Source organism: Aedes albopictus, unplaced genomic scaffold (assembly GCF_035046485.1).
Source record: "Aedes albopictus strain Foshan unplaced genomic scaffold, AalbF5 HiC_scaffold_189, whole genome shotgun sequence".
NCBI lineage: Eukaryota > Metazoa > Arthropoda > Insecta > Diptera > Culicidae > Aedes > Aedes albopictus.
In genome coordinates, this window is record NW_026916968.1 from 10,755 (window position 1) to 26,181 (window position 15,427).

Genomic DNA, 15,427 nt, shown 5'->3' on the forward strand with positions numbered 1-15,427 from the left:
CTCCTTATAAACGGCCGCGGGGCAAGATGGGTCACCTTCAATTTTGAACGTATTTTTGGAGCATTCAAAAGTTATTTATTTTTTATTACAAGACCATCTCATAAATAACTTTAATCAAGCGGAATGAACGCTCAAAATTATAACATAAAATTATGATATTTTTTTAGTGAAAACATCGATTTTCAAGTCGCCTTAAGACCACTCAAATCGTAAAGTTTTTTTATATTCCAAATAAATTTATAAAATGTTTACTAGTAGGTCTTGTTTACTCAGTATAGATATGGAGCATATATAAATGCGGATCAAATCTTATATTTTGACGTTTTTCGTTGAGAAAATGTGAATTACTTAAAAGGTGACTTATCTTTCCCCGCACTTTTTTCACGGCGCAAAATCGATCACTTTTTAAAACTGCTTGTTTAACATCATATTTTGTTTTTAATGAACTTTTTATGGACTTTTAGCATAGCTAACTAGTGTATTAAAGAGTAGCGGACGAATACAAACCAATACGATTTGTATTCACAAAGTTATGCTGATCCATCCTTAGGCGACCCATCTTGCCCCGCCCCACCCTAATATTCCAAAAATTTCTTCTGAAAAAATCTTGGTAAGTTCGTTTGGGTAACTAATAGGCAATAACAGAATGCCCAGAAATAAAAACATTCTGGATGAACTTCTGGTGGAATATCTGGAAAGATTACTCGTGAAAGAATTTTGGAAACGATTTCTAGAGAAATCTTCAGGGTTGTATTTTTGATGGTCATTTTCAAGATATTTTAATAGAAAACCAGTGGCGAACTTTATGGTAACCGTAAATGGCTACTGCAGAAAGTCAGGCAGGTTACTTACGCTAGAATCGTAAATTCTAGGAGAAATTTGAGAGATCAAAGAAAGGGTTCATCCTTTAAGTACGTCACGGTCCTAGGGGGGAGGGGGGGGGGGTTGTAAAAGTGTGACAAGCAATGTATTTAGTATAGGAAAAACCCGTACGAAGGGGGGAGAGGGGGGGGGGGGTCGAAAATTCCCAATTTTGGCGTGACGTACTTAATGGATGCTCCCAAATCTTAGATTTTGTCTGATATTCGTCTAGCATTCAGTTATTTCATCAGCGATCGAAATATGAAGCTCTCAGAGATTTAATTCTGATCACATTTTCCCTATGTCAACAATTTCTCCAGGAATTCCTGAAAGATTAGTTTTTGAGAAAGTATTTCCCCCTAAATGTAGAGACAAATTCATTATTTGGGAATTATTTATTTCCATAAGTCATACAACTATATTGCTCCAGATGCTTTTGAATACTCAATGAGAATTTCAATTGGTAGTTTAAAATTCTCGAGAATTTGCTGAACCAGGAGTTTTACCAGGGACTTCTGCTAAAGCTTCGGGATTTTCCCGATATCTTACTCCGGTTTTCTCTGAACATTTTTATTCACAAGTAAATACAATAAATGAGTACATCCAAGAGCTACATGAAAAACACAGAAATCTTTCAAACAAAATATTAGAAGAACTTTTATAAGCTACAATAGGCGTGCTTTGAGGAATTTAATCAGATACTAAAAATCCCTTCAAATACTCTTTTAATTGTTTTTCACTAACTATTTTTGAATTGTAAAAATGTTTTTACCAGAATTACTCATCCAGAATTTCATAATTTTTAATTTTAATTTATTCTTGGGGCAATAGGACAGATCGGTGACGTACTAGATTTGTAGTAATGAGCGGAATTTTAGTATGGTGAGACGGCCATTTCTCCGTTTCTGCTATGAAATTGTGCAAAAAGCGTGGGTATTATGTTTCGTTGGCTAATTTGATGCTGTTTGAGTAAATCTTTGGGCAACAGTGTTGTTGTTTTCTCCATTTCTTGCAACATAAACAACATTCATTCATTCAAAATTTTATCAGCATCCAAATTTCTCAAAGACTTTTCGCTCAAAGGACAAAGGCTATATCAAATATTCTCCTAGAGATTGTACAAGGATAATTTTTTAGAAAGAAGTTATAATTTTTGTTATGTTTTATAAAACTTTTATAGGACGCTTGATGTCAACGCAGAAGTGGCCAAGCTGGCAATCCTGCCACCTATCACTCCTGACGCGTTGCGTTAAAGTCGAGGCGTCGCGGCAAGACGTGTGACCGCTGTCAACCAGAGTTGACAACTTGTCAAAAAGGTGTTTCCGGTCACTTGGATATAGTTCGGCAAATATCGGTCACGAGAAAGGTTAAAGTTTGTGAGTTAACTAATAATAATTTAGACGACAAAAGTGAAATTTCAATTAAACTAGTGAATTCGAAGTTGTTATAAATCGTGGACAATTAAAAGGTTTGTGAATAAACCTAGTTGGATATAATTCTTTATTGAGTTATTGAGGTTAGTTAAAAGATTGCTAGTGACGAATGAATTAAGTAATACATGAATTATTCTTAATGCAGCGAATTGTCCAGGTCGTATTCCGTTTTCCAAATCCGTGTCAGCATCCAGTCTAGTGATCTACCTGAAAATAGAAAAAAAGTAAGAAATATTAATAAGTGATTATATGATACTTACCAGCTTTAAACTATTTAGGCCACTCACCGCGTGGTGCTCAGAACCTAGAATAGGGTGAGCAATCTGTAAATACCCACCGAATTGTAAGTGACATGATACAGTTGGATTTAAACATTGTACTTACCTTAAATTTCAATATTACAGTTGAAGCACATTCGTTTAATATAAACATCGCTCTCAAAACCGGTTTCGTATTAATTACTCACCCTACCACCCACAACACTTGATGTTTTCAGGAACATGTACATCCTAAAATGCTAAAGTGACATATGAATCTATGAATATTTGAATGTGTCTCAAACAGTCTTTCCACCACAATGTTCTTTAGAATATCTTTAAAATTTTTCAAATTGTGATGTTAGGTAACATCACTATGATTAACTTTAATTGTCATGACTCGACGACAAGATATTAATTTCCAAGAATGGTTTTTAAGCCAGTTCACCCACTATGTTATACAACATAGTTGACTGCATTTCCCACAGATTCTCGTACTTATGCTTCTGGAGACTGTACAAATTTTAGAATTTTGGAAATTCCCGGTGGCTGGCAACAATTCCCGAGGTTTTCCCGACTTTTCCCCGGTGGTTTCGAATTCCCGAGCTTTTCCCGGTTTTCCCGAAATTCCCGACTGGGTGGCCACCCTGCGATCATTTACTGCATAAGTGTAACTAATACAGTGTTTGATTTCTAAATACGGTTTATGAATAAAAAAACAAAAAGACCTAAGCGCTGTAGAGCAACATTAACGGCGGCTACTATTCGAGCAACCCACGCAGCGCTACCTTTTTGACTTAACCACCCTCTTCCACACCGGTAGCAATCAAATTAGTCACCCTGATTCGTATCGGGAGGGCTGTCATATTCCCATAGAATTTTTAGCAGCGCAACTGTCCCGCTACTAATATTTGGTCACCCACCCATAGGGACGATTCAAATATGACGTCCAGCATTTTTCGGGATTTTTAGACCCCCCCTCCCCCCTGTGTCACGCTTTTTCGTATACCTAATACATGGAGTGTCACACTTTCTCAGACCCCCCCTCCCCCCTAAATGATGGACGTCATATTTGAACGACCCCATAGCGCTACTATTTTGCGAGCGCATCCAGCAGCGACCGGTAAAGTTTGCTGCAATGATGGAGGGCTGCCAAACGGGGTATAGAAGCGCACCGTTAAAGTAGAGTCAGTCTAGTTAGAGTCTGGCGGACTGTCACTTTCGATCGGAGCCAATCGAGCATGACGTCACGGTGTAGCATTTATCAGTGAGGACACTATGACGTCATGCTCGATTGGCTCCGGTCTAAAGTGACAGTCCGCCAGACTCTAATTATAGGGACTCTACGTTAAAGGTGCTCTAAGCCCTTTTCGAAAATTGTTTGGAGCGCGTTCACCGAACTCCGAATCAAAGGGTTCGTTCAAATATTATGTAACGCTAAAGGGGGTGGAAGGGGGTCTAAAATGGCCAAATTTTGCGTTACGTAATATTTGAATGACCCCAAAACATTACTCATCAATCTGCGTTTTTGTTGGTTTTGGTTTCTTATCACCATCAGAGGGAAGCAGATTTTCCTCACATAAATTGCGGAAAACTCTATCGCCAGCAGTTGATCCAGGATGGACGAAGATCCTCCGAATGCATTCGACCTGATCGTGGTGGGAACGGGTAAGTTTCCGTGACGGCGAGGCGAAAAACTGGTCTTTGTTTTGATGTGGAAATTTTCGCAGGTCTATCGGAATCGATAGTGGCTGCGGCCGCCAGCCGGATCGGCAATACGGTTCTGCATTTGGATACGAATGAGTTCTACGGCGGGTATTGGTCGTCGTTCAATCTGGAGAGTTTGAGGAACTATGCGGAGGAGTGTTGTAGGGCGGAAAACGAATCGCTGGCAAGGAAGGGTACCCCAGTGACAAAGGTCAGCGAGGAATGGTACAACTTTGAAGAGTTGGGCGACGTGGACGGTTGGAACCGAGAGAAGATTTTAGAGCAGTTCCGTCGGTTTAATGTGGATCTGTCTCCGAAGCTGTTGTACTCTCGAGGTGCAATGGTGGAGCTGTTGATTTCGTCTAATATCTGTCGGTATGCGGAGTTTCGTGCAGTGGACCGGGTGGCAACGATCTGGAATGGGAGGATCATGACGGTTCCGTGTTCGAGGTCGGACGTGTTTACCAGTCGGGATGTGAACGTGGTGGAGAAGCGACTGCTGATGAAGTTCCTGCAGAGTTGTGCCAACTGGGACACGGAGGAAAGTGGTCAACACGAGGGACAAGACGTGGAGGGAAAGACCTTTCTGGAGTATTTGAAGAACCAGAAACTGACGCCGAATTTGATCCACTATCTGCTGTACACGATTGCAATGGGGAATGATCACACTGGCTGCCGAGCCGGCCTGGAAGGAGTGAAAAAGTTTCTTCTGAGTTTGGGCCGGTATGGGAACAGTCCGTTCCTCTTTCCAATGTACGGATGCGGAGAGATTCCTCAGTGCTTCTGTCGATTGTGTGCGGTATTTGGCGGAGTTTATTGTTTGAGTAAACCCATCGAGGAAATTATTTTTTCAACCGATGAACAAGGCAAACGCTTCCAGTCGTTGAAATGTGGCAATCAAACTATAGAGGCCAAGTCGGTGGTCCTCGGACAGGGCTATGTGACGAAGGATATTTTCGAAGGCGATAAGCAGGAAGAGAAACGAAACGGTTCGCATTGTGGACACATGGCTCGAGCAGTATTTTTGACGAATGTACCTTTGGGTGGAGTGTCGCAGAACCCTGGAGGAGGTGGAGTGTCGCTCATGAAACTGCCGCCAGTGGAAGGACACGAAGACGGAGCGACCATCATCCAGTTGTCACATTTCAGTGGCACGTGCCCGAAAGATATCTGTAAGTTGTGAATTTTTGTTCAACAACGTACCGGTTGAATGAAATTTAAAACTGCTCTTCGATATCGTAGAAATGTGTTAACCTTAGATTTCTTTCCGTTCCAGACCTTATCCACGTGACGGCCAAATCCGTGAGTGGCGAACCAAAAGTTGACCTGGAACCGTACGTGTCTCAGATTTTCTCCAAAGAGTATCTCAAGCCGGAAGCACCACCAGATGCAGAAGAAGCCCCAGAGAACACCACATCAACCATCCTATACGAGCTGTATTTCAACATTCCAAGCTGCATTGCATGCCAACACTCTTCGGGTAGCCTTCCTCGTGGGGTTCATTTGGCATGCGGTCCCTTGTACGAGTTGGACTTTGACGAGAGTATATCGCGAGCGCGAGCTATTTTCAAAGACATCTATCCGGACGAGGAGTTCCTGCCGAGGGCACCCGATCCGGAGGAAATCATCATCGGCGACGAGGACCCAACGGATCAGGGCCAGGAAGTGGTTGCCAGCGCCGAGGAAAGCGACAAGGTGGAAAGCGCTCGTGAGTGCCAGGAAGGTGATTCCTCACCGGAAACGAGCCCAGCAGCTGCGGTCAGGACTGTTTCGGATGACGCTCAGGAAGCCAAAGAAGATGCAATCGACAATGCCGAGGAATGCCTTGAGCAGAAATAAATTTACACTCCTAGAAATGCTTGCTTTTGCCTAATAATTTATTCCAACTGTGTTGATATTATTGTTTAATCCGTGTATGTGTAAAATCGCAGCGCTTTTCTATTGTAACATTTAGCGTCAATAATAAATTACTACTCTCCTGCTTAAAGTGAACTTGCATCGTAATTGTTATTTTAGCACTCGGCAGCCTAATACACAAAAATGCTTTTCAAGTGAAATGTTTCGGTTCTTCCTGGACGACCTGGCCTTACATCATCTTCAGGGTCTCTATTGCTGCAATGATACGTTCGATTTCGATCTTGGACTGGTCGAGCTTTTCCTTGTTGTTCTTCCGGACCTCCTCAGGGACCTTGGTTTCGTAGTCGGCCGCTCCCATTGCCTGCTCCAGTTTGCCAACGGTTGAACTCAGGTTGTCTTTCTTCTTGTTGAGTTTTTCCACTTCCTTGTCAGCCTCGATGAGACCCTTCAGCAGCAGATGGACAATGCAAGCACCGGACACGGTCAAAATAGCACAACCCGCTGGCGGAGCATCGCTGATGAAGCTAATCTGCGAGTAGGACATGGTCGTCAAATCCCCGGCAAAACGTTCCAGGGTTTCCTTAGTGGTGTCATCGCTGCACAGCACAAAAGCCTCAGTCTTGGTCTTGTTCGGCAGGTTGTAGTCACTTCGGGCCGATCGAATAACCTTGGCCACACGCTGCACAAATTCAAAGTCTTTTTCCAACTGTTCGTTGTGCCAATTTGAGCTCTCCACTTCCGGATAGGGAGCCACGCAAATACTGGCCACTTGGTCCACATCAGCACGCGGAAGTCGCTGATACAACTCTTCGGTGATGAACGGCATAAACGGCGACAGCAGCTTCAGACCCAGGTTCAAACAGGTGTAGAGCGTCTTCCGGGCGGAAGCCTTGGCTTCTTCCGAACCGGACTGGAAAACTGGTTTTAGACATTCCAGGTAGACGTCACACAGATCGTACAACCAGAAGTCGTAACATGCGCTTGTCGTTTGGGCGAATTCGTACTTTTCGAACCCTTTGTTGGAAACGTCGATACAGTTGGCCAAGCGGGACAGGATCCAGCGGTCAATGTTGCTCTCGGAACCAGTCTGAAGAGAGGGGAATGTGTTACGATTTTTTTTTCAATGATTCAGGAGAAGCGCGCAGCATTAGATCAAGTGTTTGATCTAACCCTAACCAAGGATGGGAACACTCACTTGCAAAGAGTTACACTCACTTGCTATTTTCTCAGCTCAGACGCATGCAATCAAAAAACGATGTATGGTGACTTTTGTGGTTTTGTCTAAAACTTTGCCGAATAGGTTAGGGGTCGCACACGCATACCGAAGTCGTGAGGAAGCTGCAAACGCAACTCCACGAAGTGAATGTAAATTACACTCACCTCGTGGAGAGTCGCTTTCACAGCTCTATCACAACTTTGGAATTCATGTGCGACCTCTACTCTATTTCGGCAAAGTTTTAGACAAAACCACAAGGCAAAAATCGTCCATACATCGTTCCTGGTTTGCACGCTTCTGAGCTGAGAAAATAGCAAGTGAGTGTAACTCTTTGCAAGTGAGTGTTCCCATCCCTGACCCTAACCCTCCCCCCAACAGTCTACGAAGCTAATGGACAGGCCCCTAATGTATTAAACAGCTGAACCTGATAAAAGTTTAAAAACTTACCAATTCTTGCAGCACATCATAACGCTCCTCCCCGGTGAAGTACATCAGCGCGAACTTGGTGGCGTTCCACAGCTTGTTACAGAAGAACCGATAGCCCTGCACGCGCATAATGTCCAAATTGATGTCCCGTCCCTGAGTATTATAAGCGCACAGTGCAAACCGCATGGCATCGGTTCCACATTCCGGAATACCATTGGGATAGTCCTGCTTCTGACCGGCCTTGGCCTTCTCGATTTCCTTCGGATCCAGATTGGAATCCAGCAGCTGCAGATGGAGACCTTCCAGAGAAATTCCCGTAATCACATCCATCGGATCGATGACGTTACCCAGCGATTTGGACATTTTGCGCCCGTGGGCATCACGCACCATCGGGTGGAGGAACACCTCCCGGAAGGGAAGCTTTCCGAGTAGGGTTTGACCAAAGAACACCATCCGGGCCACCCAGAAGAACAAAATGTCGTGACCGGTTTCCAGCAGGGAAGTTGGGTAGTACAACTTCAGATCATCAGTGTTATCTGGCCAACCAAACACCGAGAACGGGAAGAGGCCAGAGCTGAACCAAGTATCCAGGACATCTTCGTCCTGTTTAAGAGCAAGAGCCTCCTTAGGAACATTCAACTCTTTTGCTGCCTTTTCTAACGCTTCATCCTCGGTGCGACCAACAAACCATAGCGATTCTGCATCCAGATCCGCCGGCTTTTGACTGGGATCCTTGAAGGAAGCTCGATAGGCAGGGATCCGGTGGCCCCACCAAAGCTGACGCGAAACACACCAATCGCGGATTTCGTCCATCCAGTGATACCAAATCTTCTTGTGCACTTCCGGAGTGATCTTCAGCTCTCCGGAACGAACGGCTTCCGTGGCGTTCTTGGCCATCTCATCGCACTTGACGTACCACTGGGGCTTAATCAGTGGTTCTACAACGTCCTTGGAGCGGGAACAGATCGGGACGACCATCGGATTATCCACGGTTTCCTTGTAGAGCCCCTTGGCCTGGAGAGCAGCCAGAACGGCCTTCCTGGCGTCGAAACGTTTCATTCCGGTGAATTCTCCATACTCTCCGGTGATGAATCCGTCATCCGTGAAAATGGTGATGAACGGCAGATTGTGACGTTTGCCAACTTCGTAATCGTTCGGATCGTGAGCCGGAGTAATCTTGACGGCACCCGTTCCGAAGCCCATTTCTACGAAATCATCACAAACAATCGGTAGTTTCCGATCGCAGAACGGATGTACAACAAATTTTCCATGCAGATGTTTGTAGCGCTCGTCTTTCGGGTGTACGGCCACGGCCGTATCTCCCAACATGGTCTCCACGCGGGTGGTGGCCACGACAATCTCCTCATCACTGCCCTCCACTTTATAGGCAAACGACACCAGCACACCGAATTCGACCTTCTCGGTGTAGCCCGGAATGGCCAGCAGAGTCCTACCGGGGATTTCAACCTTGTCCACTTCAATGTCCGAAATGGCCGATCGCAACGCACAGGACCAGTTGCCCAAGCGGTTGCTCCTGTAGATCAGTCCGCGCTCATGCAGCCGCACGAAGGCCTCCGTCACGGCCTTGCACAGCTTGGGGTCCATCGTGAAGCACGCCCGGGACCAATCGTACGACGATCCCAACCTTTTCAGCTGATGGTAGATCCGGTCACCCTTGTCGTTGCGCCACTGCCAAATCTTCTCGATGAACTTCTCGCGGCCCAAGTCGTGTCGGGTTTGCTTTTGTTCGCGCCACAGCTTCTTCTCCACCACGACCTGGGTGGCAATGCCGGCGTGATCGCATCCCGGAACCCACAACGTGGTGCGGCCCTTCATGCGGTTCCAACGCGTAATGCAATCCTCGATGGCGTTGGTCAGGGCGTGACCCAAATGCAATGAACCGGTGACGTTCGGCGGCGGGATCACCATCACAAACTTGGGGTTGTTCTCCTTGCGCTGGAATGAAACAAGAAATAAAAAAAGATACTTCAACAATTTATTATAACCAATTTTCAAGCTTGAGAATCTCGCAAAAAATGTAAATTTTATAGTTTTTGCAAAACAAATTAAATTGCTAATAGTCTTCCTTGTGAAGTGGTTGTGCTACTTTTTCTCGAATGCCGGTTCTCCAAATGTCGTTTCTCTGAATGGCAGTTTTCTCCGAATGACCCACTTTCCCGAATTCATCCTTTGTATTAATAGGCGGTTCGTGCTCCGAAGACCTTTAATAAAACTACTCGATGAAGAATAACAATAGTGCATCTTTTTTTCTTTGCTGCTCGTTCTTTCTTACGGTCATATTGTTTCCAAGGATTAACCAGTTTGAGGTCAGATAGCGCTTTCAAAATTATATTTTCCAGGAGTCCTGGAGCAGGACTTGCTTGTTTCCTAAAAAAATTGTTTGATTTCATCAAAACAATCGACATTTTTTAAAACAATAAGGAGAATTCAAAGATGATCAACTAGTACAATTTATGCAGTTAGGGTAACCAACATATTTCGGACACAGCGACGCGCCACTATTTTTTAAGTGACCGGTGGAATAAAAGTAGCCGGTAAATCCACAATATGAATAAAAGTTGTATTTACTAAAAAAATTCAAATTTCTGCAGAAATGTATAGCCTGGTTTCTGCAGAAGTGTTTAGCCTGTGCCCCACATCGTATATTCAGCTCTACTATATAAAGTGAAATTTGGACAATTCAACAATTAGTTCTATGATTATGATCTGTAAATATCATCAGTGAGCGAAATTTGGACCCGCTCGAAATTAGGGCACCTCACGGTATTTACTAAAAGTTTAGTAAAGGTTTCTACTGGTGATGTAGGAAAACTGGGATTCCTATGAAAAAATTAAGAAAATATGATAATTGCGATGAAATATTAACGATTTTGAATAAAAACGGGTGGTACAATATGGCAATTCCGATGGATACTAGTAAAGTTCTGGAGAGTTCTTTCTCAAATTTCTGCAGAGTTCTTTCTGTCAGAGTTCTTTCTCAAATTTCTGCAGAAATGTTTAGCCTGGTTTCTGCAGAAGTGTTTAGCCTGTGCCCCACATCGTATATCATCGAAAGTATGAATGGACACGTGCAGACCGATGTCATCTACACAGACCTATCTGCTACTTTCGACAAGCTGAACAACGACATTACTATTGCTAAAATTGACAGATTCGAGCTCAGTGGTAATATCTTGCACTGGTTCTGGTCGTATCTCTCCAATCGTCATAGAAGATTTCAGATCAGAACGCTTTCACGCTTCTTCTGGTGTTCCTCAAGGAAGTCACCTGGAACCGGTGATCTTTCTACTGTATTTCAACGATGTCCATCTTATCATTGAAGGACCCCGATTACACAGCGCAACATTTTTTTTTGTCTCAAGAGCAAACTTATGTATCTCTGGCAGATTTTGGGCCGCTGAATCCGAATCCGGGCTCAGATTTGCTCCAGCACGTCACAATTTTGAGCTATACCTCAATTTATAGTGCAAAATGTGCGATTTTGGGCTTTTTAGATTGCAAGCCATTAAGCATGGAAATATTTTTTTAAGCAATCAAAGAGTAAATTGGTCAATTAACGACTCATGCAAATATTTCGTTTTATAAAATCAAATTTCATTTTATGGTAAGTACAATATCAATCAATCAATCAAATCAAAGCATTTTATGGTAAGTACAATAGTTGCATGCGAGTACCCAACCTAAAATGCTTAAAACTATGAAATTTGATTTGGTAAAACGAAATATTTTGCATAAGTCGTTAAATTAGATGTTAATTGGCCAATTTACCCTTTGATTGCTTAAAAAAAATATTTTCATGCTTAATGGCTGGCCATCAAAAAAGCCCAAAATCGCACATTTTGCACTATAAATTGAGGTATAGCTCAAAATTGTGACGTGCTGGAGCAAATCTGAGCCCGGATTCGGATTCAGCGGCCCAAAATCTGTCAGAGACACATATGCTTGCTTGCTCTTGAGACAGACCAAAAGTCAATTTTTGTTTCGCTGTGTTAACCTCAAAATGTTCCTCAAGATTCGCACCCTTGCCGACTGTCAATTTCTTCAACAGCAGATTGAACTTTTCACTAACTGGAGCTCGTTGAACCGAATGACTGTCAATCCTACGAAATTCTCCGTCATCACGTTTTATCGACGAAAGAAGCCGGTTCTCTTCGGCTACAGCATGCGTGGCGTCACTATCGAGCGAGTGAACCATATCAAAGATCTAGCCGTTTTACTGAACTCCCAGCCCAGCTGACATATATACCACCAGCATGTATCGTATACGGTCAACAAAGCTTTCAGTGCCCTGGGATTTATCTTAAGAGTAGCGAAGAATTTTTCCGACATCCATTGCCTGAAGTATCTTTACTTCTCCCTAGTGCGCTCCATTCTTGAATACTGTTCTGCAGTCTGGATCCCGGCTTACTGCAACGGTTTCGAGAAAATTGAATCTGTGCAACGTAGATTTCTCCGTTTCGTGCTTCGAAAATTGCCTTGGAGGGATCCGATTCGTCTACCGAGCTACGAAAACCGCTGTCGTTTAATCGATCTCAAGTTACTCCGTAACCGTAGAGAAACGACCAGAGCACTGATGATTGCAGACACGCTACAAGAACGTATAGACTGTGGGACAATCCTGGAACAAATAAATTTGAACGTTCAGCCACGTGCACTTCGCAATAGCATTCCACTAAGATTGCCTCTACGAAGATCTAATTATGCGATGCATGGCGCTATCCACGGGTTACAACGGATTTTCAACAGAGTCGCATCAATCTTCGATTTCCATCTGGACCGGGAAACTCTTCGCCGGAGATTCTCTTCGTTTTTTAACCCTCTAATACCCAAATTTTTGATTTTGATCTAAATATCATTTTTTGTCATCTAAAATCGATTTAAACATGTTTTGGAAGATGATTCTTTTCAATTCTCGATTTCGTGAATTTCAGTTTTTGATTTTTCTAATTTTTATTTTTGAACATCCCCACACTTTTATATTTTTCCTGGAAGCCTATTTGGGGTACGGATTTTTTGGGATGAAAACATTTTAAGATTTTATGATTATTGTTGAAATATTTTTATTTTAAATTTGTTTCACATAACATTTTATTTTCCGTGTAATTTTAAGGAAAACTATTTTAGAGTGTATTCGATCCCCTTAAACTATTAAACAAGGATAGAATGGTTTGGAAAAAATTTAAAATATGTTAATTGTAGCGATTCAATACAAAATAAACAATTACTTCTAAAAGGAGACCATAACATCAATTTTTCAATGATTTTTAAGAAATGTAAATACGCTTTAAAATACGCCAAAAACCATATTGAGATATACAAAACAGTCCTAAATATCCGCCAAAAATATAGAAGTTTTGATTTCCCACGAAACAAAAATTACAAAAAAGCTCAAAAGATACCCCGTCTAAAGGCGGGGTTGGGTATTAGAGGGTTAACAGTAGAAACAATTGACTACGTCTGTGTTAGAATTTAAGCCTGTATTTTACCTTTTGACATGTCTTTTGTTTCGTTTGCTAGCATATTTCTCTTTGTATTATGTTATGTATATAATTTTAACACCAAACATCATTGGGGCATGTTGCTGCCTGTTGATGCACACACAACAAATGAACAAATAAACTGACTTGATCGATTTCTCTTCGTCGACTCTCTCTTTCGCTAATAACTTGATCAAAACAAACGAAATCATTATTCTTTTTGTTTCTAGAGCAAGATGTAGTCGTCGTCTTCGCATTTGAACCAAATTTTTTTTGGAAAACTTAATACACTTTCCGTAATAACACAAAGAGAGGATCGATGAAGAGAAATCAAAAATGTCAGTTAGGCCCTAATGAAGAATCAGTGTCGAATTTTGAAAAACATTGGCCAAATTACCCCGAAGAGCGCCGACCAAAAACACCACATAAGACTTATCTTGTTCAAATACCTTAGATAGCTGATATGATCAGACTTTCTTAGACATGGTTATGAATATCAATGTGCAGTTTGATGAAAAAGCAAGCCTCGTAGGATAAATGTACGACTCGTGCTGAAAAAATCAACTTTCTGCAACTCGTTAAAAAAATAACTACTGTATAAATTGTGTGTGATTAATGTTTATAGAAATTAAAAAAAAATATCAAAGTATCACAGGCATTGTAGGGTATCGCGCCACTTGGGCGATGATTCCATATTCGTCTGCTTGCCACTATAACTCAGTCAATTTTGATCCAATCGACTTGAAATGTTGTACACGGGTAGATACTATACCTATCTCACCACATTCCAAAAGTTGTGCCAATTGGTTCAAATTTGACTGAGTTATAGTGGAAAACAGACGAATATAGAATCACCGCCCAAGTGGCGCGATTCCTTATTTATACTTCATATTTATGTTCAATTTTATTGCTTTAGACCATTTTGCATTGTACAATCTATGCTTTTAATCGATTCTTCATAGAATGACAAAAGTGGTAAGAGCATACCTAACAGTTTAATTGCCCTTTATCGTACTCATAAAAGTTCTACTTACCAGCGAAGGGCAGAAAGTCTCTAGATTAAGGCTAAATCAATTAACTTACCGCATACTCCGGCTTAAAGAATCCTTCCTTTTCCCACCAGCTGTACCAGGCAGCTTCCACGTACTGCGGACTGTAGGCATCCGGGAACGGCCCGGATAGATCTTTCTTCTCACCCTCCTGGGTGTTACCTTTGTACACAATCGCCTCTTTCGTCGCTGACTCCTTGGCTTTTTTCTATCATCGTGGCACGAAGAAAAGGAACAGAAAAGAGATCAAAATAAATAGGTATTAAGGCGTGTAATTTTACTTTCACTTTCTTTTTGCGAATAGGTAACCCCCCGCGCCAAGCACCATTGCGCATTTTGCACTACTACTGCAGCATCCCCCTCCCCACCACCAGCATCAGAAAGGTTAGAACTTCTCCAAATCGGATATCACTTTCTGATGCAATCCCGTGTTATTCGATTATTATCCGAATGACTCACCTCGGCCTTGGGCTTGACGGCGGCCTGTTCCGCCTGCTGCTGTTTCTTGTTCATTTTCTCCTGCAGCTTGGCCAGTTTGGCAGCCTTTTCCGCTTCCTTTTTGAGCTGCTTCTCGGTCTTGACCGGGGCCTCAGTCGCGGCACCATTTTCCACCGGATCGGACATGGTGATTGCTGCTGGGTTGCTGATATCTAGTGTTACGTGTGCACTGAATGTTTTTGCCACCGTGGATGGAATTTCCGACGACTGGATTGGTTTGCGTGAATATCACGACTTTTTTTCAACGATCCGCACCTGGTGGCGAGTCCAACGAGACGAAAAAAGCAAACACGGATTCGCGAGCGAGCGGTCGACGACGAGAGTGCCAACAAACACGCGATTTTGTCCGCGGTGCACGAGTTTTGACGTTTACGGTCGAGTGCTGGACAGATTGCTGTCTTGCGAAAAGCGGCGGGGTGGTTCAGTTTGATATAAAACCCATTGGCATAAAGTGAAAGAGTTTTAGATGTGTTTGTTTTTGTGAGGTTTATTGATAACAAAATGGTTTACCGGAGGTTTCTCATAAAATGCGATGATTTTACAATCTATTGTCTGTCGAATGTATTGTTAAGTTCAAAAAATCAAATTTAATAAAATTTAATGGTCAGATCTAAAGATTTATATT

At 42.6% G+C, this 15,427-nt stretch overlaps 2 protein-coding genes across 2 annotated transcripts; one reads left to right on the forward strand and one right to left on the reverse strand.

Moving 5' to 3' along the window:
• Positions 1–4,081: 4,081 nt before the first annotated feature.
• Positions 4,082–6,250, forward strand: LOC109426459 (rab proteins geranylgeranyltransferase component A). Its single transcript, XM_019701980.3, has 3 exons — positions 4,082–4,219; positions 4,282–5,430; positions 5,535–6,250. Exons 1-3 carry the CDS (start codon positions 4,171–4,173, stop codon positions 6,095–6,097), a joined length of 1,761 nt encoding a protein of 586 aa, XP_019557525.3. The 5' UTR covers positions 4,082–4,170; the 3' UTR covers positions 6,098–6,250.
• On the reverse strand, positions 6,115–15,160 carry LOC109402134 (valine--tRNA ligase). The gene is made up of 4 exons (XM_019674757.3): positions 14,764–15,160; positions 14,339–14,512; positions 7,779–9,713; positions 6,115–7,202 (listed from the first exon to the last, which is right to left on the reverse strand). The coding sequence occupies exons 1-4, from the start codon at positions 14,926–14,928 to the stop codon at positions 6,345–6,347; spliced, it is 3,132 nt and encodes a 1,043-aa protein (XP_019530302.3). The 5' UTR covers positions 14,929–15,160; the 3' UTR covers positions 6,115–6,344.
• Positions 15,161–15,427: the final 267 nt, after the last annotated feature.